The sequence below is a fragment of the Nannospalax galili genome, unplaced genomic scaffold, assembly GCF_000622305.1.
Source record: "Nannospalax galili isolate Female #2095 unplaced genomic scaffold, S.galili_v1.0 scaffold184, whole genome shotgun sequence".
NCBI classification, from domain to species: Eukaryota; Metazoa; Chordata; class Mammalia; order Rodentia; family Spalacidae; genus Nannospalax; species Nannospalax galili.
Window position 1 is genome coordinate 955,415 of NW_008351649.1, and position 22,309 is coordinate 977,723.

Here is a 22,309-nt window from a genome sequence, read left to right on the forward strand (position 1 = left end):
ACCATGTAGACCAGGCTGACCTCAGTCTCACAGAGATCTGCCTGCCTCTGCCTCCCAAGTGCTGGGATCAAAGGAGTGAGCCACCACGTGGTGATTATTGATGTCTTTGGGGATCTCTGGCTCCTATAAGTTTGGGTCATACGGCCAAAGGAATGCAAATCAATCTCTCTCTCTCTCTCTCTCTCTCTCTCTCTCTCTCTCTCTCTCTCTCGTGTGTGTGTGTTGTGGGGGGTTATTCATATGTGTGCATGTATGTATATGGGGAGTATGTATGTGCGTATAAGATTTTTTATATATATATTTTTTGTGTAGACCAGATGTGGTGGCCACACGCCTTTGATCCCAGCACTTGGGAGGCAAAAGCAGGTGGATCTCTGTGAGATCGATGGCCAGCTTGGCTTACATAGCAAATTCCAGGCCAATTAGGGATACAGGGAGACCGTGTCTCAAAAAACAAATAAACAAACAAATAAATAAATAAAATGTTTGTGTATGTGTGGAGTGTGTGTGCACAACTGTGTGTGTGAATGCTGCGATGCACGTGTGCCACAGCACTGAAGTGGAGGTCAGAGGACAACCCCAAGTGTTGGTTCTTGCTTGTCTTGTTTGAGACAGTCTCTGTTGTTTTCCCACTGTGAACTCCAGGCTAGCTGGCCCATGAGCTTCCTTGAACCCTCTTGTCTCTGCCTCCCATCTCCCTGAAGGAGCCCTAGGATTATAGATGCTCACACTACTGGGGCCAGCCTTTACATGGATGCTGGGGATTTGAACTCAAGTCCTTGCACTTGTATAGCAAGTGCTTATACTTACGGAGCCCTTACCCGAGTCCTATGTGTAAGGTTCTGATACAGATAAATCCAGATGTCTATACTCGGGATGGACTTTTCAAGAAATTATTATTTTGATAATATTTGCTACCATAATTGGGAGACTTTATAAAAAGCACAAATTTCTTTCTTTTAAAATGGTGTAATCCAGTCCCAGTCTCCATTTTTATTACTGATGTGGGTGTATGGTGTGCGTGTGAGTGCCGTGCACACATGCTACCAACTCACATGTGGAGGTCAGAGTTGGTGCGCTCCTTCAACATTGTCGAGGCAAGGTCTCTATTTCTGGATCCGGGCTAGCTGGCCCACAATGCCCAAGGTCCTGTCTGCCTCCCATCTGGCTATGGGCGAACTGGGATTTCTGATGCACACTTCCACAGACAGCTTTTTTTTAAAGGTGGTTTCCAGGAATCAAACTCAGGTCCTCAGGCTTGTCCAACAGGCACTTTTACCCATTGAGCCATCTTGCCAGTCCACAAATTACTTTTTTAATCCAAAAAGGCCAATGATAAAAACAAGTGTGTTCCATTCCTGGGGATGTCCAGGCCTTCCAAAACCTATTTGGGGGTTTGCTGATGGCTCATAGACTCCAATATACAACCCCTGACCCAGAGGGCCAGCCCACCCCCCACCCCCACCCCCACCATCCCAAACACAGCTAATGTGTTAGAGTGTGGAGGAGGAGTGCATGCTGAGCAGTTAGGCTTTGTGAATCTCTTATAAATATCTCATCCTGCCTTCGTGGTATGAAAGCAATGAATATGGCTGTTCTAATACAACTGCCAGTTTGGTAGTCCCTGGGCTGCAAGCTCCAACTCTCCTGATTGCTGGAATGTCTTGAAGTAGCTGAGAGGGGTCAGCAAACAGGTATAGAGTCACACAGCTGAGCAGGGTTGGTGGCCTATGGGGACTCCAGCTCCTGAGTAGAAGAACTGCTTCCAGCAGAGGAGAGCAAGAAGGAGGAGCTGGGGAAGACAGAGGAAGGCCTGAGCCCTGGCAGGGGGAGGGTGGGGGGTGATCTCAACTCCTTGCCTTCACAGAGTTTTACAGACTCATTTCAGGCTCAGTTTGGGCCTCTGATGTCCAAGCTGCCTTCTTCTCTCTCTGCATCAAAAAATAAAAATGAATGTCAGCTCAGGGATAAAAGGAGTGTCTTATGTCTGCTTCAGGCAGATCAGAAGGGAATCCAGAAAGATTTAAAGCTCGGCTAGTAGGGGACCCTGGAGGTGGGCCCCAGAGTGTAGGGTACTCAGACCTGGTGAGTGAGGTAGCCCTCCAAGTCCCCTGGGGATCTGCTGGGGGTGGTTAGCTAGCAACTGAGAGGGTTCTGGGCCTACAGAAGAGGCTTGGGCTGGGCCTGGAGAGACAGGTGGCTTCAGCAGGACTCTGAGAACACCATAGTCTAAGGCCCGCTCTTTCTGTGTTTCAATTCCAATTCTTTTTAAAATGTGTGTGTGTGTGTGTGTGTGTGTGTGTGTGTGTGTGTGTATGGGCGTGCACGTTTGTGTGGAGGTGAGGTTGATATCAGGTGTTTTCCTCAATCCCTACTTTTTTTTTAAGATTCATTTTATTTTTAATTATATGTATGTGCACATGTGTGAGTGCAGTGCCCACAGAGGCCAGAAGAGGGTGTCAGATCCTCTGGAGCTGGAGTTACAGGCAATTGTGAGGCACCCACATGGGTGCTGGGAACCAAACCTGGGTCTTCTGCAAGAGCAGCAAGTGCTATGAACCACTAAGCCATCTCTCCAGTCCCTACCTTTAGTTTTTGAGACAGTCTCAGTGAACCCAGTTTGTTGATTCATCCAGGCTAGAAAGCCATCTCCCCAGCCCTCTTTCTTCCTTTATCATTTCCTCTTCCTTTACTTTTCACCCTGATTGCCTGTCACAAGGCAGTAAACCTATCCACCCTTTTATTCTGTGCCCACACCCAGAACAGATATTACTAGTCAATCCTAAGAGTCTTTTAGCTGCTCCAGAAAGCCATTACTAATCCATGAGAGTTGGAACAAGAATTAGAACTTATTTGTCACGTTTCTGATTTCTGTGGAGTCAGGTGACCTGCATGGAGTTGTCCAGTTTTTTTTTATTATTATTTTTAAAAATTTATTTTTATTTTATGTGTATGAGTGTTTTCCCTGCATGTATGTAAGTGTACCACATGCATGCAATGTGCTTGGAGGCTAGAAGAGGGTATCAAATCCCCTAGAACTGGAGTTACTGAATGGTTAGTTGTCATGTGGGTGCTGGGAACCGAACCCAGGTCCTCCACAAAAGCAGCCAGTGCTCTTACCTGCTGAGTCATCTCTCCAGTCCCAGTTAGTTGTCCAGTTCTTATGGGGGCCCCATGGAGACATTTTTCCCTGTGGAGAGAATGGCTCCCCTTTTTCCATTTGTGGGCCTTCCGATCCTGCCCATGTGACCAAGCCTGGTCTTGTCCCCCAGTGACCCCAGGCATGAAGATCTACATTGACCCCTTCACCTACGAAGACCCCAATGAGGCTGTGCGTGAGTTCGCTAAGGAAATTGACATCTCCTGTGTCAAGATCGAGCAAGTGATTGGTGCAGGTAGGTGTCATCCTACATGGTTCCACTCAGCAGGGTGACCACCCCAATGTATATATCACTAGAGTTGAGGGTAGGTTGAGGATCAAGGGCCACAAAGGACCCTCCTGAAGGCTCAGAATGCCCAAAGAAAAAGGACACTTAATGGTCATCTGGTAAGACCATCACATGGAGAGAAGGGGAAGTTGAGACTGAATGAGGTAGGAGCTGGCACAGCAAGTTGGAGACTAAAGTGGGTCTGGAACCTAGCTCTGCTGCAGGCCCACCCCTATCACCCCAGATCTCCCCATATTCTCACCCTCACACCCAGCCAGTCACCAGGGGGCAGCTGGGAAGGACCCACTCACTACTCCTCAAAGATGGAGGCCTGCTCTGAACCCCACATTCACAATGAGTCTGATAGAAAGAGTTCAAGAAGCATCCACAGCAGAGGTGATGGAGGTGGCACTTACACCTGGCATGTGGCATCCTACCTATCTTGGTGTGTCTGCCCCAGGGGAGTTTGGCGAGGTCTGCAGCGGCCACCTAAAGCTTCCAGGCAAGAGAGAGATCTTCGTAGCCATCAAGACACTGAAGTCAGGCTACACAGAGAAGCAGCGCCGGGACTTCCTGAGTGAGGCGTCTATCATGGGCCAGTTTGACCACCCCAATGTCATCCACCTGGAAGGAGTTGTCACAAAGAGCACACCCGTCATGATCATCACCGAGTTCATGGAGAATGGCTCCCTGGACTCTTTCCTCCGGGTAGGGAGAGCTTGGGCATGAGCTTGGGCTGCCACCTTCCATTGTCTTACCCTGGCAGACATTGCTAATCAATCCCAGAGCTCCTTCCCACTCAGTTCAGAAGCAATCTCAGAATCCTTCTCAATGAGGTTCCTCAGGAAGTCCAAGCAGTCACTTGGGGTTGGCATACAAGCTGTTTCCATCCATGCTCAGGCAGCCTGCTTGTTAGGCACAGCAGGGAAGAAGCATTTACCCAGAATCAGTCAGAGGGTCAAAGGGAGAGCCCAGACCACAGATAGGGGTCTTAACACCACAGCCAGGGTTTTCCCCAGACTTTAGAGTTCTCCAAAGTAACACAGGATAGGGGAGAAAAGCCAACATGCAAAGCCAACAGAGGAATTCCCTGGGTGAGCAGAGCCAGCCAGAAAGACAGAGCACACTGGTCTGGGTGTCAGGAACGTGCCACCAGGCCAGATGCCATTCAGCAAATATTTATGAAGCAGGTGCCAGACACCTTCCATGAGCCTTCCTGTTTAACTCAGAGCAGCCCTGAGAGGCCAAAGCCACTTCTCCCCATTTAACACACAGATGAGTAAGCAGGCTCAGAAGTTGGGTCCTATATTTAAGGATGCGCAGCGGCATGAGGGTCAATCCAGGTACACTTGCTTCAGAGCTGGTATTCTCTCTACTGCCCTGAAGCAGGCCTCTCACGGGGCCCTCTGAGGTCCTTGGGCGTCCAAGGCCTTTCCATGGGGATCACAGGGCAAAGAAAGCCGAGACCTGCCATTGACTCTTGTTTCCCACTTCCCTCAAAGCAAAATGACGGGCAGTTCACAGTTATCCAGCTGGTGGGCATGCTGAGGGGCATCGCGGCTGGCATGAAATACCTGGCAGACATGAACTATGTGCACCGCGACCTGGCGGCACGCAACATCCTTGTCAACAGCAACCTGGTGTGCAAGGTGTCTGACTTCGGGCTCTCTCGCTTCCTGGAGGACGACACATCTGACCCCACCTACACAAGTGCTCTGGTAAGGGGGCGGCGAGGGTGCTGGGCATTGCCACTCTCCTTGCTGAAGGTGTCCACCCACCCTGCTCAGACCAACCCTACATCTGACCCTGCAGACAGGGATGGGCACACAGCAAACCTCCTAGGCTCTTGGCTGTCCCAGCCTGGGGAGGCAGAGGAGGATCGCTGATGGGGGTGAGGGTTAGGCTAAGAGCTGAAGAGTAGTTAAAGTGCCCTTGAAGAGGTCATGTGACTGGGGTGCAGGCTGTGATGGGGGAAGGTGAACCACTGAGTGGAGCCAGATTCTGGATGCCCTCGAATGACCAAAACCAGGGATGTCCCCTGACAGAAGTCAAGGTTGAAGAGTTTTAAATGTTAAAGAAGATCTGGGCCCTGAACGTAGAGCTCAGAAGATTCCAGGGTGTTTAGAGCCAGCAAGGCAGGCACAAGTATACTGTTATAGGAAGGGAGAGTCTGCTCTATGGACAGACATGGGCTTACTGTAGGATTGGCAGACCAGGGAAAGGCTTTCTGGGGGTCTCAAAAGATGAGAAGGTGGCATCCAGATGGCAGACTGGGAAAAACTATTTCCTACAGAAGGAATAGCATATGCAAATGCCTTGTGGTTTGCCCCTTGGGGTGTTTGGGAAACAGTGAGGGTTTTGTGGGATTGGCACAGCACAGCGTGGGGAGTATGAGAGAAGTCAGACAGGATACCATCCTGCCCCTCAACCTCCTCCCTCTGCCCTCCCCTCCTACAGGGTGGGAAGATCCCCATCCGTTGGACAGCACCAGAGGCTATCCAGTACCGGAAGTTCACCTCAGCCAGCGATGTGTGGAGCTATGGCATCGTCATGTGGGAGGTGATGTCCTACGGGGAACGGCCCTACTGGGACATGACCAACCAGGATGTGAGTCTTCAGGGGGGTGGGCAGGACCTTGCTAGCTGGCTGGTGGGGGAGGGGAAGTTCAGAAACACCTGGCCTTGTGTCAACCTTGAGGTTGAAGGCCTGACTCTGAGACTGATATTGAATGACCCAAATGTCTGCAAAGGACCCTGGACTCTAGAGGGGAGAAAGTAGGGAGGTCCACCTGCTCACCTGCCAATCAGCAAATCATAGCATGTGAGCACGGCCAGCCTTGAAGAGGCCATGCCACCTGCTTTTCTTCCCTTCCTTCCTTCCTTCCTTCTTTCTTTTTTATACTGATGGTTGAGTTTAGAGCCTCCTGCTTGCTGGCCAAGCCCTCTACCACAGAGCTATATCTCCAACCCTCTTTTTACTTTTTATTTTGAGACAGGATCTCACAGGGTTGCCCAGGGCTGGCCTTGAACTTCCCATTCTCCTTCCTCGGCCTCTCCAGTGGCCGGGATGGCGGGCCTAAGGCACCCAGCCCAGCTTCTCTAGGGGACAGATAATTTTGGTTTTAATGTCTTTTATTCTGCGGAGAGGGATGCACACGTGTGGAAGTCAGAGGACAGCTTCTGAAAGTTAGTTTTCTCTTTCCATCATGTGGGTTCTGGGGTTCAGACTTAAGTTGTGAGGCTTGGTGGCAAGTGCCTTTACCTACCGAATGATCTTGCTAGCCCCAAGATGATTTTTCAAGGAACCAGATGCAGCCATCAGGAAAGATTTTTAATTAAATTTTTACAAATTTCATATAATACATTTGATTATATTTTGACCCCCCCTTAATCTGCACCCCTCTTAATGCCCCTGCCCAGTTTCATGTACTGTCATATATATATCTCAAGGCCTATGGATTCAAATTTGTGTCCCCACATGCTCTTTGGTGTGGGTGCCACTGGAACCTGGTTAACCTAGCTAGCATCACACCTTTAAAGAAAACCGACTCTCCCCTTCCCAGCAGCCATCAGTTGCCAATAGTTTCTCAGGTAGTGTTAGGGTTTCTTAACCACTTTCCCACGTCTGTGCTGGGATTTTATCTGGCAGAGCTTGCATGGGACCTGAGCATGATGTCACTGCTGCTGTAAGTTCATATGAGTAACTTCCCAGCTGTCTGGAAAACTGTTTGCTGTGGTCACGCACCCCCTCTGGCTCTTACAGTCTTTCTGCCCCCTCTTCCACAATGGTCCCAGAGCCTTGGGTGGCAGAGGTTTGATATAGGTGTCCTATTCTGGGATAAGTGATCTTCAGTTTCTTATGCTCTGCACTGTGGCCAGCTTTGGCTTTCTGGGCTAATCACCATCTGTTGGTGAGGAAGCTTCGCTGATAAGAGTTGAGAGATGCATTAGTATTTTGTGTGTGTGTGTGTGTGTGTGTGTGTGCGCGCGCGCGCGCGCGCGTCTTTTTTGAGACAGGGTCTCCTTGTAGCCCCAGCTGTTCTGGAACTCACTATGTAGACCAGGCTGGCCTCGAACTCAAAAAAGATCTGCCTGCCTCTGCCTCCCAAGTGCTGGGATTAAAGGTGTGCACCACCACGCCCGGCCCCCATTAGTATTCTTTCTGCCTCCTATTTCGCTATGCTGCCTGAGCTTTAGGTACAGAGGTTACATTGTAAATGTTTCACTTAGTGCTGGGCACCTCACAGACACTTATTCTCTGTGTTTGACCAGTTATGAAACTTTGTAATAGTCTCCATCTGTTGCAAAGAGGCTTCTTTAGTGAGTGGTAAGAGATACACTGGTCAAGCTAGTGGGGAGCTCTCCAGCAGCATGTCATGACCTTGTCCTGGGAAGATGGCAACCAAGTGGGTGGGTTCTGACTAGCGAGGCAGGGTAAATGGGCACCATCTGCAACTTTTATGGTCAGGTGCTAAATTGGAGAAGGTAGGTGTCAAGTCTCATAGTTGTGAAAATTAGGATGAATCAGGACAAGATTAGTCAAGAAGTTTTCACAGGACCATCAGTATTTGGAGACTGAAGGTATGTACGTAGGAAGAACAGCCTATGCAAAGGCCCAGAAGTGAGAATAAGAGGCAGAGTTTGGAGCCATGGAGAGTAAACTTGGTCAGAAAGATTGGGGAGACTCTATGTTTGTTGGTTTTCTGTCACTGCAACAAAATGCCTGAGATAATCAACTTAAAAAGAAGAAAGGTTTGCTTTGACTCAGAGTTTCAGAGCTTCAGTCTCTGTCTGGTTAGCCTGTTTCCTTGGGGCCTGTGGTGAGATAGTGCATGGTGGGAGTGCAGAGGAAGTTGCAGAAAGGATGTAGCTCTGTGGTAGAGGGCTTGGCTAGTATGCATGAGGCTCACCTCAGAGCTAGGAAGCAAGAAGAAAGAAGAGACCAGCGCCCCAGTATCCCCTTCCCAGCCATGCAGCAGTGCCTAGCTTCCCTCCATGAGGCCCCACCTCCTAAAGGTCCTGCCAACTCCCAATAGTACCACAGGTTGGGGGTAAAGCCTTCAGCTCACAGGCCTTTGGGGAACATTTGAGATCTACACTGTAGCAGAGTCCATGTGTTTGAAGTCATCCTAGGGACTTTGATTCACTTAAATGCAGAGGAAGGATGGACTTGAAAGTTTTTTGAAATGGTCCCGTTCTAGACAAATCTCATCTTCATGGTGCAGGGCCATTTGGAGAGAGTGTTGGCCTTCTTTTCCTGACAGAGGAGCAGGCAGAGGCCATAGGAAGGGTCACTAGGCAGGCTGAGGGCCCAGCTGTGAGGCTGACCCAGCAAGTGTCTCTACCTAAGCTCTGAGCAGTCATTGAGAATGTGACAAACTTGGGGTCAAGCAGAGAGCCAAAGAGGGTGTCCATGGCCATCAGAGCCAGAAGGGCACTCACAGATGGGAAGAATGAGGAGCTGGGGGAGACCAACACAGCAGGGTCTTCCTGACAGGCCCTGAGGAGAGGCCACCTCAGGTCACTGGATGGGGGAACCCAGGTCAGCTCCAGGAGGTGGAGAAGCCCATGGGCCAGGCTTGCAGTGCTCTGGGGATGAATGGGCCTGGCGAGGGCTGAAACCATCACCCCAGTCACCCAGCCCCACCTGGTCTCCGTGTTGTCCACAGGTTATCAATGCCATTGAGCAGGACTACCGGCTGCCACCGCCCATGGACTGCCCAAGCGCCCTGCACCAACTCATGTTGGACTGCTGGCAGAAGGACCGAAACCACAGGCCCAAGTTCGGCCAGATCGTCAACACGCTGGACAAGATGATCCGAAACCCCAACAGCCTCAAAGCCATGGCACCCCTCTCCTCTGGGTATGGCTGCCCCACCCCTGTCTCTAAGCTCCACCCCCTCCTTTGGGTGTGGCTCACCCTAGCCCCACCTGTCTCCTCCGGGAACTGCTGTTCTTGCCCCACCTCCTTTGGCTCCACCTCCCCCTCTGGATACTGTTTTTCTGGCCCCACCCCACTTGACCCGGCCCCCTCTTTGGATACTGCTGTACCCAGCACCCCTTTCTGTAGTGCTGCTTAGCCCAGGCAGTCCGCCACTCTGGGAGTGCCCTCCTACCACAGCTGCACCTGTGTCCTCCCGCTTCAAGCAAACGCTCAGAGTTGCATCTTGGGGTGGGGAATGCAGGACTGGTACTTGTTAGGCATCTGTAAAGATGCCAGGGAATACAAGACCCAGACTGTCTGGAGAATGACCCTATAAAGCCCAATCAGTGAAGACAACATTTAAGAAGTCTCCCCTATGGTCCAGTCTTCATAGAGATCAGCTGTGTTCAATACCGTCTCCTCGTTAGCTGCCTTCACACACCAGCCAGGCTTCCAGCACACATTTGCACCCTCACTGGCACAGGCACAGACACACACCTCACACATGGACACAGTCAAACATTCACACAATCCATTGATGGCACATACATGTCCCCAGTTAGAGACCGCTCAGCCCACGCACAAGGCAGGTTCAGGGACCCTGAGTTTTCCTCTCTGAGGTCCCAGGGCAGGCTCCACCAGGCTCAGCTTGCTATTATAAGTCATGCAACTGCTAGTCCTGCTCACTCTGACTCTCTGGGACCCAAGGGCATCTGTCACAAGTCACAAGGATGCCACAGGTCATGCAGCTGCTGGGCCTATGCATGCTTAGTCTCCAGGACCCACAGTTCCATGGGGCTTTACTAGGGGCTGCAGCATTCTCAGGACCCAGGGCTGGCCGTTCCCAGAGATTCCCCGGGCCAAAGCCCTTCATGCACCAAGTTCTGTGGCTGTTGAGGTCTGCTTACTGTCTCTCCTCACCATGATGCTTCATCGGCCACTCTGACTCTGAGTGTTGCCTCTCATGACAAATGCTCACTCTACCAGCCCAGAGCTGTCTCCATTAGCCCTGAGCCTTGTCTGGATATGGTTCACATGCTCAGCTACCCAGAGCACAGCCCAGGGTAGAGAAGGATGGAGAATCACTCTGAGGGAGAAAACAGGGACTAGCCTCATCAGTCCAGACAAAGATTCTCTCCCTGAAAACTGACGGCCCCCGGGAGGAGTTCTTTCAGCCTCTCTTCTGTAATTGGGGCTCAGCGGAGCCTTCTCTGAGCTTTTCAAGTCACCCTGCACACACTCACTCTCACATTCACACATACTTGCACAGGTTCTAACTCTTGCCCCCCGACACACAAACACGTACACACGCCTTCACCTGTATTCACTCAGGGATTCCTGTGTGTGCATTCCTACCCTCCACTTGGCTGTGGCCATGTGCCCTGACTATCCCTGTTGCCTGCCCCGCCCACAGCATCAACCTGCCGCTGCTGGACCGAACAGTCCCGGACTACACCAGCTTTAACACAGTGGATGAGTGGCTAGAGGCAATCAAGATGGGCCAGTATAAAGAGAGCTTCGCCAACGCTGGCTTCAGCTCCTTCGACGTCGTGTCTCAGATGATGATGGAGTAAGTGCACAGCTCTTCCACTCCCGCTGGCACCGTCCTCCACCTGCCACCAGCCAAGGAGAGAGTTCTGGAGGGTGAAGAGTAGACAGTGTCCCAGTGGGGATGACAGGAAACAAGGAATGAAACAGACAGCTTAGGAGTCATATCCAGATCTATAGCCAAGGCTGCCTGCTGCCTCCTGGCTCTCTGATTGGGCAAATCCCAGAAGTCTCCAAAGTTTTCTTATCTGTAAATGAGGATTTGGTGAAGCACACAGGGTAAAGGAGAAATCAAAGAAATAGGTACTTAGCCAATGCAGGCTCCTCCCTGCTTCTTGGTGGCAGAGGAGAAAAGGGCACCCTGCATCCCTACCAAGTGTTCCAGCCCCAGAGTAGCTCAGCTCAGCCTTGACACCCGCTCCTCAGCACCAAGCCCTTGGGAAAGCTCAGGCCCACAGCCCCATCAATCCCCACATTTTTCTAATGTGTGCTTCTCTCCCAAAGGGATATTCTCCGGGTTGGGGTCACCCTGGCTGGCCACCAGAAAAAAATCCTGAACAGTATCCAGGTGATGCGGGCCCAGATGAACCAGATCCAGTCTGTGGAGGTTTGACGTTCGCCTGCCTCGGCTCGCCTCTTCCTCCACACCACGCTCTCCTCCCCCTCCACGGGTCCTCCTGCTGCTCCGTCCACTGCAGGGTCAGCCACCTGCCAGAAGGCCACAGGCAACAGAAAGAACCAAGCAGCGCTGCAGCCAATGAGACGTCACCAACAACACATGCAAGTCAAAGGAAAGGGAATGGGGGGAACTCGCAACTAGATCTGGGAGGGGGCGGGACACGCAAGGAACGTTTTCCAGAGGATTCTCATAAAGAGAGTAACGACGGTTCTTGGGGGCGGGGGAGAGAACAGAAAAGGGCTTGGGAGATCTACGTGATCTATCCCATTGGAGATCAAACGCAGTCTCTCTCCAACTCCTGGGAAGGTGAGCTGACCAGAACCGAGAAACACTTCCAGGAAAACAAATACGAAGGCGAGAGATGGCTGCTGGCCTTGAGCTGTTACTGGAGTATCACTAACAGCTGACCCCAGGCACAAGAGGCAGCTGGACAGGCAGCTACCCCAGAATGGCTGCCAGAAAGTCCATTCCGGCTGCCACTGGGCAGACAGAAGAGGAGGTCCACTTCGGGAGACAATTTCAGAAACTCTGAGAGACTTTCTGCTGTGGGCTCAGGAGGTGGAAGGGGGGCTCCTGGGTGACAGCCAACAGGCCAGCTCTCCCTGAGGACGGCCACCCAGGTCTTCAGCCCCACTCAGACCCGCCACCGCCCCACAAAGATGATGCTGAGGTGACTGTCATCAGCTCCGACTGCCACTGAGAAGCATTGATCTTGCATCTGGGTTTGTTTACAGCGATTTGTGGACTCTGGGGGAATTTTGATCAGGGGTGGTTTTGGTCTGGGGAGGGTTCGTTTGGGTTTTTTTTTTTTTAAATGACAATGAAGTGACACTTTGACATTTCCTACCTTTTGAGGACTTGACCCTTCTCCAGGAAGAAGGTGCTTTCTGCTTACTGACTTAGGCAATACACCAAGGGCGAGATTTTATATGCACATTTCTGGATTTTTATATGGTTTTCATTGACACTCTTCCTTCCATCCACTGGCTGCCAGGCCTCACCAAAGCCAACTGTCACAGGGCCATCTGGGCCTTTCAGAACCTGAGTGAGACTGGGGAATGAAAGGGGTTGCACCCAGGCCGGGGAGCATCCCACCCGGGACTGCTGTGGAAAGCAGACTGAAACAGATGAGTGCTCCGAGGCCAGAAGTGTTCTGTGCCTCGCCTGCACGAGCATGCTCTCTCTGCCCTACTCTATCTGGTATTTCCCAGGCACAGAGGCCCCTTTAGGCTCCTGGGTGCCCTCCGATGGTCAAAACCCAGTTTTGCCTCTGGGAGCCTGGATCAGGCTGCCCCAGAAGCCAGGACCCCGATTATTCACTGTGACGTCCCAGCCCTCCAGAGGGTACCCAGGGAGACCATGTGACTCTCCTACTCCCTCCCTCCCCCCAGGCCTCTGCCCAGATCTGAAGGTCTTGACCACCGGGACAGCATTAGCCAAGGGGTCTGGTCACAAACGCAGAACAATCGGTTAGTGAACTGAACGGAAATAAATGCTTTAGTTATAAAATGACCCCTGTACTCCGTAAGTTCCAAGAGGAGACTCTGGTGCCCTTAGGAAGTGCCAAATGACTCTATACTCTTGCAAGGGACTCTTTCCTGCTCCGGATTCTAAAAGGCCCAGGACTGAGAAAACAGAGAAACAAAAAACAAACAGAAACCTCATAAGCTTTCTAGTCCCAGCTCCTCAGAAGCACAGGCAGGGAAGGAAGGGCCTTGGAATGGCTCAGCTCTCAGTGCCGATGCCTGACAGAGTGAACTGCATGGGAGACGCATCAGGAGCAGGGGGTGGACAGAGCATACCCAGCAAGCCCCAGCCAGAGGACAGGAGCTATGGGTTAGATGGATTGTGATATGGGGAGTGTGGTCCCCATTCAGCCACAGGTGCCATCTCACCCAAGCCATGTTGTCTCCTGTGCTAAGGGCTTGAACTCATGACTGTTGTACAGCAAGGAGGAGGCAGGAAGTGAGGCTGTGCCCCAGAGATCATTTCTGTTGGAAGAGGGGGAGCTATCCCAGGGACTCCCCATCTCAGGTTGTTTCCTTTGTCTACAAGCTTCTTCGAGGAGCTTGCCCAGTAGGGAAGATTGAGGCCACAGGCCACCAGCTAAATGCCTTGCAGTTAACAGCCACCATAGAGTAGACCAGCCTGTCATCTGTCACTCACCTGTTCTCAGAGTCTTGAGCAGAGGGAAGGAAGGGATTAGTGGGGAAAATGGCCCCTGGGGGGACAACACAGCAAGCCATGGGGCAAACCTTGGCAGGTTTCCCATAAACCAGCCTGGTCATCCCTTTATGCCCCAAAGATACCCAGCGCGGATGGCAGCTGTCCCTCCACACAAGGTCACCTTCTGGTGGGAGTTGCTCTGATGCTCTGTAGATTAACTGTCTCCGCAGCCCACCTCCCACTGTTCCAGAGCCTCATGAGGGCTGGCAGTCAGTGCTTCCGTCAGATGGCTTCTGTCCTAAGCCACTAAGCTGGTGTCTCCTAGCCAGCTCTCCTGCCTATCCACCTTCTAGGGCCCAAGGTGCTCAGTGGCCTTGACCTCTTATATACCTGCTCTGAGAGTATGGGTGCTACCTAGATCCTATGTCTCCTTTTCAGGGTATAGACATCACTGTGGCTGTCTTGGGGTGCAAGCAACACTCCTTTCTAAATCATGGGGCAGAAATACACACACACACACACACACACACACACACACACACACTAGCTTCTTCATCACTGCTCAGCAGGGAGTGGCAGGCCCTGCTGCCAAACGCCTTCCACTTACGGCTGCCCACTCGCCTGGGCACACAGCTTGGAGCTACCCGCTGCCTGGTTACTAATCCCTTCCTGGCTCCCCCTCCCGAGGCACCAGCCCCCACCTGCCCAGCATCGAGAGGATCTTCCGGCTGCTCAGCACACACTTGAATCTTGAGGACAGAAAGCTGCCCTGTAAACCAGGGCGAGGGCACCATGGAAATGGGGCCAGCTGCTCTGAGAGGGTGTGCCTGGCAGAGCCACACAGAGCAGGGCTAGCAAGAGGGAGCTGTGCCACCCACTGTACCCTCTTGCTCCACAATGTCCTCTTCCTGAGATGAGTTTTGCTGGGGACATAGCTGAGCTGGTAAAGCCCAGTATTCCATCCCCAGTACCACATAAACCAGATATGGTAGTAATTACGTGACTGTAATCCCAGTATTCAGGAGGAGCAGAAGTTCAAGGTCATCCTTAACTCCTTTTAGTGAGTTCAAGGCCAGGCTAGCCTACATGAGACCCTGCCTCAAAAAAAATCACCTAGGAAGTCAGATTAGATAACATTCTTGGTGCTGGAGCCACAGCCTCTGAGCTGGGTTTAAGGTGGTAGGGGACACTTAGGAGACTTAAGGCAGGGGTTCTCTGCTCACCGGGCATAATGGGAATCTGCCCATCCTTTCCGAGCGTTCTATGCTGCCCCCTTGTGGGAAGTCACTAACCTCACAACCCTGACACCAGCACATCCCCAGGAAGCTGGGAGCTCCTACCCCTGTCAATCATTAGACACATGCAAACACACTTGCACGCACAGGCACACACACACAGGCATACACACACCAGGTCCACCCTGACCCGCCCCCCACTACCTGGCTAACACACAGGAAGGACTCTGGGTCCAGACCACCACTCACCCCAGCACCACCCCTTCCCATTTGTAAAATGACAGCTTTGAGGTCTGTGAGCCAGGCCTGTAAAACCCTCGTCCACCTTAGTCCTGAGACGAGGGCTAAGAGAGCAATTGACGCTCAGAGGAATGAAGCTCATCTACAGCTCTGGCGGGGAGGCGTAGGACCTTGAGCCTTGGTTTACCTGCTTCTGGTGTCCACTGGAGCATGGTCAGTTAGATGGTAGGAAGCAAAGAGGCTCTGACGCTGGCCGATGAGGGAAGGGAAGCCTAGATAGAATGGGGCTCTCAGGGAGGACTTGGGGAGAACTGTCTTGAAAATGACAAAGGTTGAGAGAAAGGTCACTCCAGTGTACTTTAGCAGTCTTACAGCAGAACTGTAGCAGTCTGACAGTCCAGTGCAGGAGTGTAGGTTTACGTTGATGTGAGACACTCTGGGCATGCTGTTACGGTCCAACGGCCCAGCCACAGGGGCTTTTTAGCAGAGATCCATGTGGCAAGCATCAGGTTGTAGGAAAAGAAGTCAGTTCAGCCATATGACCAGAAGAGGGCCTCCTAGCCACCCCTTGTGATTCCAGAAGAGTCCAGGCTCTGCTGTTGTTTCCTTTCTACCACCAACACAGATAATCCAGGGTCCCTGAAGCTACCTGGGACGGAGGGGTGGGATTTCTGCTACCTGCTCCATCTTTTCATTTTTGAAATAGTCTTATCTGTCTCAGGCTGGTCTCAAACTCACTATGTAGCCAAGGATGACCTTAATTAAGCTTCTGATCCTCCTGCCTCCACCTCCCAAGTGTTGGGATGTCAGGTGTCCACCACCAGGCCCAGTTGCCATGGGACTAGGGATCAAATCCAGGGCTCCATGAATGTTAGGCAAGCGCTGTACCAATTGAGCTCCATCCGCTGCCCATTTGCTTCTCTTTCTAGCTCTAGTCAGCACACGGCCACACTCTACCAACCAACCTCAACCAACACTCCCATGCAGTGACTCCTTCTGCAAAACAAGGTGGTTAATGACCTTGATCTCAGTTAGTTCCCTCTGCAGAGAAACCAAGGTAGGAGTGTTGGAAAGGACTTGGCCTGAGTGGGTCTCAGGGCATCGCGCTCCCCCCAGCCCGCCCCCGGCAGGCTGGTCTCATGAGGTTGAAGCCTGGGAGGACTTCAATAATAGCTGAACATTTTACCCTATGCCAAGTGCCAAAATATCATATTTCCCATTTTGCCAGTAAAGAAGTAGACACTCAGAGGGCATTCCCTGGGGACCCCAGCCAGGCCCTCCCCCCATTCAGCGTCCTTCCTCCCCATTGGTTTTACAAGTGCGCACCATCATCCACCCACATGATCAGCATCTTCCCCATTACTGACCACTGAACTTGAGGATTCCAGGGTTATCTTGACCCCCTAGTTAGAATCCCCTATCTAGACAACCAGAGATCTGCCCCCTCAGACTCTGAATTCATTCCCTCCCTTCCCTCATCACTCCACAACCAATTGCCTCAAGTGTGCAGAGTGGGGCTGGCCTCTCTACACAGGGCCTAGGATGAAGGTAGACATCAGATAAGAGTCCCAAGTCCAAACACAAGACTAAGACCCTGGAAGTGCAGGAGAAAGGTTGGGCCTTCAAGAACCTGCTCAGACTAGGTTAGGCTTTCAGAGAAATTAGAAAGACCCTCACATCTCTGGAATCCAGTTGAGTCAAGTTCACAGCAGGGAAACTGTCTCAGGAAAGCTGATGTAGCAAGAAGTGGAAACTTAATACTTCAGAGGGACCCTATAGTAATACTTCAGTGGGCCAGGGCCACTCTGTGGAGATTGCAACACCCCAACACCATAGGGCAGGCCTGCTTGTCCAGCACCTGGCCTGGTGGGTCAGGCCAAGGCAGGGCACCGCTTCCTGGTGGACCTGGACCTGGGTTCCCTTTACCCCACCAACACTGCCACCCAGATGGAGAAGAAAGCAGATAAGGAAATGTCTCTGTTCTTTGAGGTCTGACACCCCTGCTGAACAGGGCTGTGGCCATGGTAGGAGAGCTAGGAGGTCAGAAAACATCTTAAAGCAGATCAGAGCTGGGATTGCCTACACTGGAGGCCTGCCAAGCCTGCCTGAGCCAAGAATTCTAACACTCCAGCACTGAGACTCCAAGCTTCTACTCACCCAACCCCATCTCCTAAGATGCCAGTGGAAGCAGTCTGTGTCTCTGAGAGGTCATCACTAGGTGATTCGTGCTAATTTTTGAAATCTCAAGTCTCACGGTTCATCGCTGCTCCCCAAACCTGAGGGCCCTAGCAGGAAATTTAAAAGCACAAAGAGAGAGGGAGAGGAAAAAGGAGGGGACACACATGTTGGGAGCAGCTCATCCCTGGAATCTGGTTAAGGTGGACCCTAACAAGGAGTGCAGGCCCTCTCTGGGAATGTGAAGAATGTGAGGTGGCATTCTCTCTTGGTAGCAGCTAAGAAAGATCCTGACCCTCATCAGGCCCGCTTGGAGGAAGATGGCCCAGCTGCTCTAGCTATAGCTTCAAAACCCCCATGCAGACCATGGCGCCCACCAGTTGGGGGACTCTGACAGCCCAGTGCAGGGCTCAGCCTGGAGAGGGAGTCACCTGGAGTGAGCCTTCCCATAACACCCAGGAACAGGAGGCTGGAACTGCAAGACCTTATTTCCTTTGAAGGTCTCAGGACACAGCTTCCACACCTGCTCAGCACCTGCGGCTTCCAAGGAGCCCCTCACACCTTTCAGTTCTAGCCACTGCCTCCCACCGCTGCAGGCTCCAGGAAAGACTGCGGATGACCCAGAGTCCCATGACCAGCTGTCTGTCCTCCCTTCTACAGAGGTTCTAGTGGCTGAGACTCTGACCCCAGGTAGGCCTGGCAGGACCTTCACTCATAAGCAACTTCTTTGGACTCCAGGGAAGGAAGACAAGAGCTTGGTTACGATCACATTTGCTATTTCTTCAGTGCCAACAACGTGCTGGGCTCCCTGCGTCACTTCCAGACAACCCCCAAACTCCATGAGACAGGTGCAATAATGGTGTTCATGCCGCAGGCTTGGAAACTCAGAGATGCAACATGCTGGCTCCCCCCCACACCCCCCGGTCACACAGCCAGCAAGCAGTCTTTGACCCCAGCACCACCCCCTGTCACACTGTGCTTTGCTGCTGGTCCCCACAGCCCCTCACCTCGGTCAGATCCTCTGCCTGGCAGATCCAGGTCCCCAGGGACACTGTGACACCCTCTCCACATGCCCCCCCCCGGAGCTGCTGTCAAAGCCAAGGTGGAGTGGATACCTAACCCCCCCCCAAGAAGTCCGCCTCCCACCTGAGCTATACAGGCCAGAGCTCTCAATCAGGGGCTGGGGTATCAGGGGGGCGGGGTTTCACAGGTTTCACTGTTTCCTCTGGTCACTGTTGGAGAGTCAGGAAAGGGTGTGGCTGGGGCCCCTCCAGATCCCACTTCTGTGACCAAGGAAATATCACCAGCTGCATCCAACGGCAACCTTGACCTTATTACTCCTATGCCTTTGTGGGAGTATTTTTAGCAAAACCTTTTTTTCCAAAATAAATGTGAATTGTAAAAATAAACACACGGACTCTATTTTGTTCCCTCTAAAATTGTCCAGGAATCAAATAGGAGTTCTGAGCTCTGAGTAGGGTTCTGAAATTTGCCAGGGCTCGGGATGGAGTCTGGCCAAGACTGGGACTGAGGTGGAGACTATGGCAGGGATTGGCCGGGCTAAGGTGGGGTGTTCAACTGGAACAATAACTTCTAAGAACACTCCCTCAGGTTGTAGGTCTTGACAGCCACTGGCAGAGACTCCAGAGTTTGCACACAAACTCTGCCATTTGTGAGTAGTGTGTCCTTAGGAAGCTGAGATCAGGTGCTAAGGCTCTGTGCCAGGTACCTTTCTCATGACCATGATGGGAGCACCTTGAAGGAAGAACAGTTTATTTTAGCTCATGGTTTCAGAGGGCTCAGTTCACAGTCCTTTGTCCCCAGGTACTTGGGCAGACAATCACAGCAGTGGGAATGTGTGGCAGCCGAGGAACCTCTTCCCTTCACAGTGGATGGACTCAGAGCAGAGCAGCCATAGAAGGAGTCTATACAACCACCAGTGACTACTTCCTTCAACAGCCCCCCTCCATAACACCAACACCTCCCAAGAAGTCTCTTCACATTTTACTTATTTTTTAAATTTATTTTTATGTATATGAAATGTACTCCCTGCATGTATATAAGTGCACCTATGTCATTCAGTGCCCACAGAGGTCAGAAGAGAGCACCAGATTCCCTAGAACTGGAGTTATAGATGGTTGTTAGCTGCCATGTGGGTGCTGGGAACCAAACCCAGGTTCTCTGCAAGAGCAGGCAAGGACTCTGAGCCATCTCTCCAGCCGCCTTATTTATTTATTTATTTATCTAGTGTGGAGAGCATTTGCGACAGTGCGTGCCTGGAGGTCAGAGGGCTACTTTGCAGGAGTTAGTTCTCCCCTTCCCAGGGATCCACATCAGGGCACCAGGCTGGCAGCAATGCCTTTACCAACTGAGCCATCTCATTGGTAGGTTAAACCATTCATTAGGTCAGAGTGCTGGGATCTGATCATCTCTGGAAACAGCCTCTCAGGCACATGGAGAGCAGTGCTTTAACTGAGCACACCCAGGCATCCTTAACACAGTTGAGTTGATGATGGAGATTAACCGTCTGGGCCTCATTTCCAGATCTCTAAAATGGGCTGAGAACATCTAACTCCTAGACTGTGGGTGACAATGAAGGAAATGTGTATAACGAAGGCTTAGTGGGCAGGAAGCCTGTGACAGCAGGGCCAGGTCTGTCATGACTGCTGTGTTCACAATAGAAACAATGTCGAGCTCCCCCTGACACACTTGACCAGAGTCTGTCATGTAGAGGGCAGGTGAAGCTATTTGGAAAGGGGTCCATATCCCAGTACACTGGGCAGATTCAAAGGTAGCCAGATTTCTACATTCCAGGATATGTCAGAGTCTTGGATACACCAAAGGTGTGGTATGAATGTCCTCCTGTTACTCTGCAGGGATTATCTCTTGGGACACAGTGGAGAACCAGCCAGCACAGAGTTTCTGCTCTGAGGTTGGAGATGGAGCTGGGCTGGGGTTGAAGCCAGACTTGGAAAACCTAATTGGGGGTGGGGCAGGCTTGCCTGCTCACCCACATAGCAAGTGCTGTCCAGCCCTGCGTATGCACATAAGAAAAGGAGCTCACTTTAGGTTACAGTAGCCATATCATGTGCAAGATCCTGGTTTGATCCCCAGTACTACACACAAGAGAGGGGGTGGGGGAAGAAGAGAGGAAGAGAGGAGGGGAGGGGAGGGAAGGGAAGGGATATAGAGGAAGGGGCAAGGGAACAAGGAAGTGACTCATGGGGGAAGTGTTTCCTGGGCAGAGGGGCAACAGCAACAAAGGTCCTGAGGGTGAAAGATGCCTGGTGCGTTGAAGAACAGTGAGGAGTCCAGAATGTTAAAAAGAAAGAATACAGGGCGCCAGAAAAGCTGGGGGCCTTTGATAGAATTTAAGCTTTTCTCCATGTAAGATGAGAGCTTAGCTCATAGAGCGTTTGAAAATGCAGAAATCCAGCCTCTCAAAGGATCCCTCCCTCCAACTGCACTGTAGTCAGTGGAGTTTATCAGCCAGGGTCCTCCGAAGGAACCAGCAGGACACACATTAAGAGATCTATTTCAGGGAATGGAGTTAGTGGTTCACGGGCAAACTGCTAATAGGTAGGACACACCAGCAGGCAGGAAGTTCCCAAGGGGGTGGATGCCACCACCATCCATGGTGGGTCTTCTCCTGATGGAAGATCTGTACTAGTTAAATGAGGCCCACCCAGATTCCAGAGAGTAAGCTCCTTAATTTAAGTCAACCGGTTGGAGCTGTTAATCATATCTGCAAAATACCCAGATTAAGGTTGAGTAGCCTACCAAGTAGATGCAGGAGACCATCTTAGAGGGGGAATGGAGGAAGCAAGGAGACGAGAGGTCTCTACTGCAGTCCTGGAGGGGAGGACAAGGGCTTGGACAGTAGAAACAGTGAGAATTGGTTAGACCCAGGATCAGGTGGGAGGTAAAGCCAGCCTGACTGCTGAGAGATTGGATGTGGAGAGGAGAGAAAGGGAAGTGGAAGAGCTTCAGAGGGTTGGGCCTGGCAATTGCACTCCAAAGACTAGGAGGAGTGGGCTCGGGGGATATGGGCATGTTAGAGATGCAAAGATGCTTAGATGCTTAGATAGCTATTAGCCACCAAGAGTATGAGTTTGGAATTAGGGGAGCAACTTGGCAGGTGGAAATACCCACGTGGAAGATGAAGGCTCAGCCAGGTGAGTCTGGGAGTCAGAGAGGGACAAAAGTGGTGACAGTGATGGCACCAAGGACTTGGGACAAGGCTGGGTGAGGAGCTCACTGCAAGGTGACTGAGTACAGTGAAGGGGGTAGGATCACCCGCCACAGGATCCGGTGGAAGGAAAGAATTGGAATAAAGGTCTTAGAGGCTAGCCAAGGAATTTAGGAAGCCAAGGTTAGAAACTGAGACCTTAAAATTAAAATGATAATTGAAGGGTCTGGAAAGATGGCTCAGCAGTTAACAGCACTGGCTGCTCTTGCAGAGGACAGCGGTTCAGTTCCCAACACCCACATGGCGGCTAACAACCATCCATAACTCCAGTTCCAGGAGATCCGACGCCCTCTTCTGATTTCCATGGGCATTACAAGACAGGTACACTTACATACATGCAGGCAATACACTCATACACATAAAATAAAATAAAAATAATACATTTTAAAGTGATAATTGAGAGACTTGATATGGGAGAGATGGCAAGGAGGCCTTTCTTTTGCTGGTGTTTTACACTTATTTTGTTAGGAGGGAGCCTGCAATACAGTTCACATGTGGAGGTCAGAGGACAACTTGTGGGATTCAGTTCTCTCCTTCCACCACATAGGTTGCCAGGGGTTCAAACTCAGGTTGCAAGGTTTGGCTGTAAGCACCTTTGTCTCCTGAGTCATCTTACCAGCCCCACCCAGCCCCTTTTTTCTAAGACAGGGTCTCATGTAGCCCAAGC

General features: G+C 51.5%; 1 protein-coding gene across 3 annotated transcripts in view; it reads left to right on the top strand.

The window, feature by feature from the left end:
- Ephb2 (EPH receptor B2) overlaps positions 1 to 13,089 on the top strand; it is a 125,336-nt gene extending 112,247 nt beyond the window's left edge. For all 3 annotated transcript variants that reach the window (XM_008848568.2, XM_008848570.2, XM_017802053.1), the window contains exons 9-15: positions 3,273 to 3,395; positions 3,889 to 4,136; positions 4,931 to 5,146; positions 5,886 to 6,035; positions 9,097 to 9,290; positions 10,765 to 10,920; positions 11,403 to 13,089. In XM_008848568.2, the coding sequence (XP_008846790.1) occupies positions 3,273 to 3,395; positions 3,889 to 4,136; positions 4,931 to 5,146; positions 5,886 to 6,035; positions 9,097 to 9,290; positions 10,765 to 10,920; positions 11,403 to 11,511 (1,196 nt within the window). In that variant the 3' untranslated portion in view covers positions 11,512 to 13,089. The remainder of the gene's footprint in view (positions 1 to 3,272; positions 3,396 to 3,888; positions 4,137 to 4,930; positions 5,147 to 5,885; positions 6,036 to 9,096; positions 9,291 to 10,764; positions 10,921 to 11,402) is intronic.
- Positions 13,090 to 22,309: the final 9,220 nt, after the last annotated feature.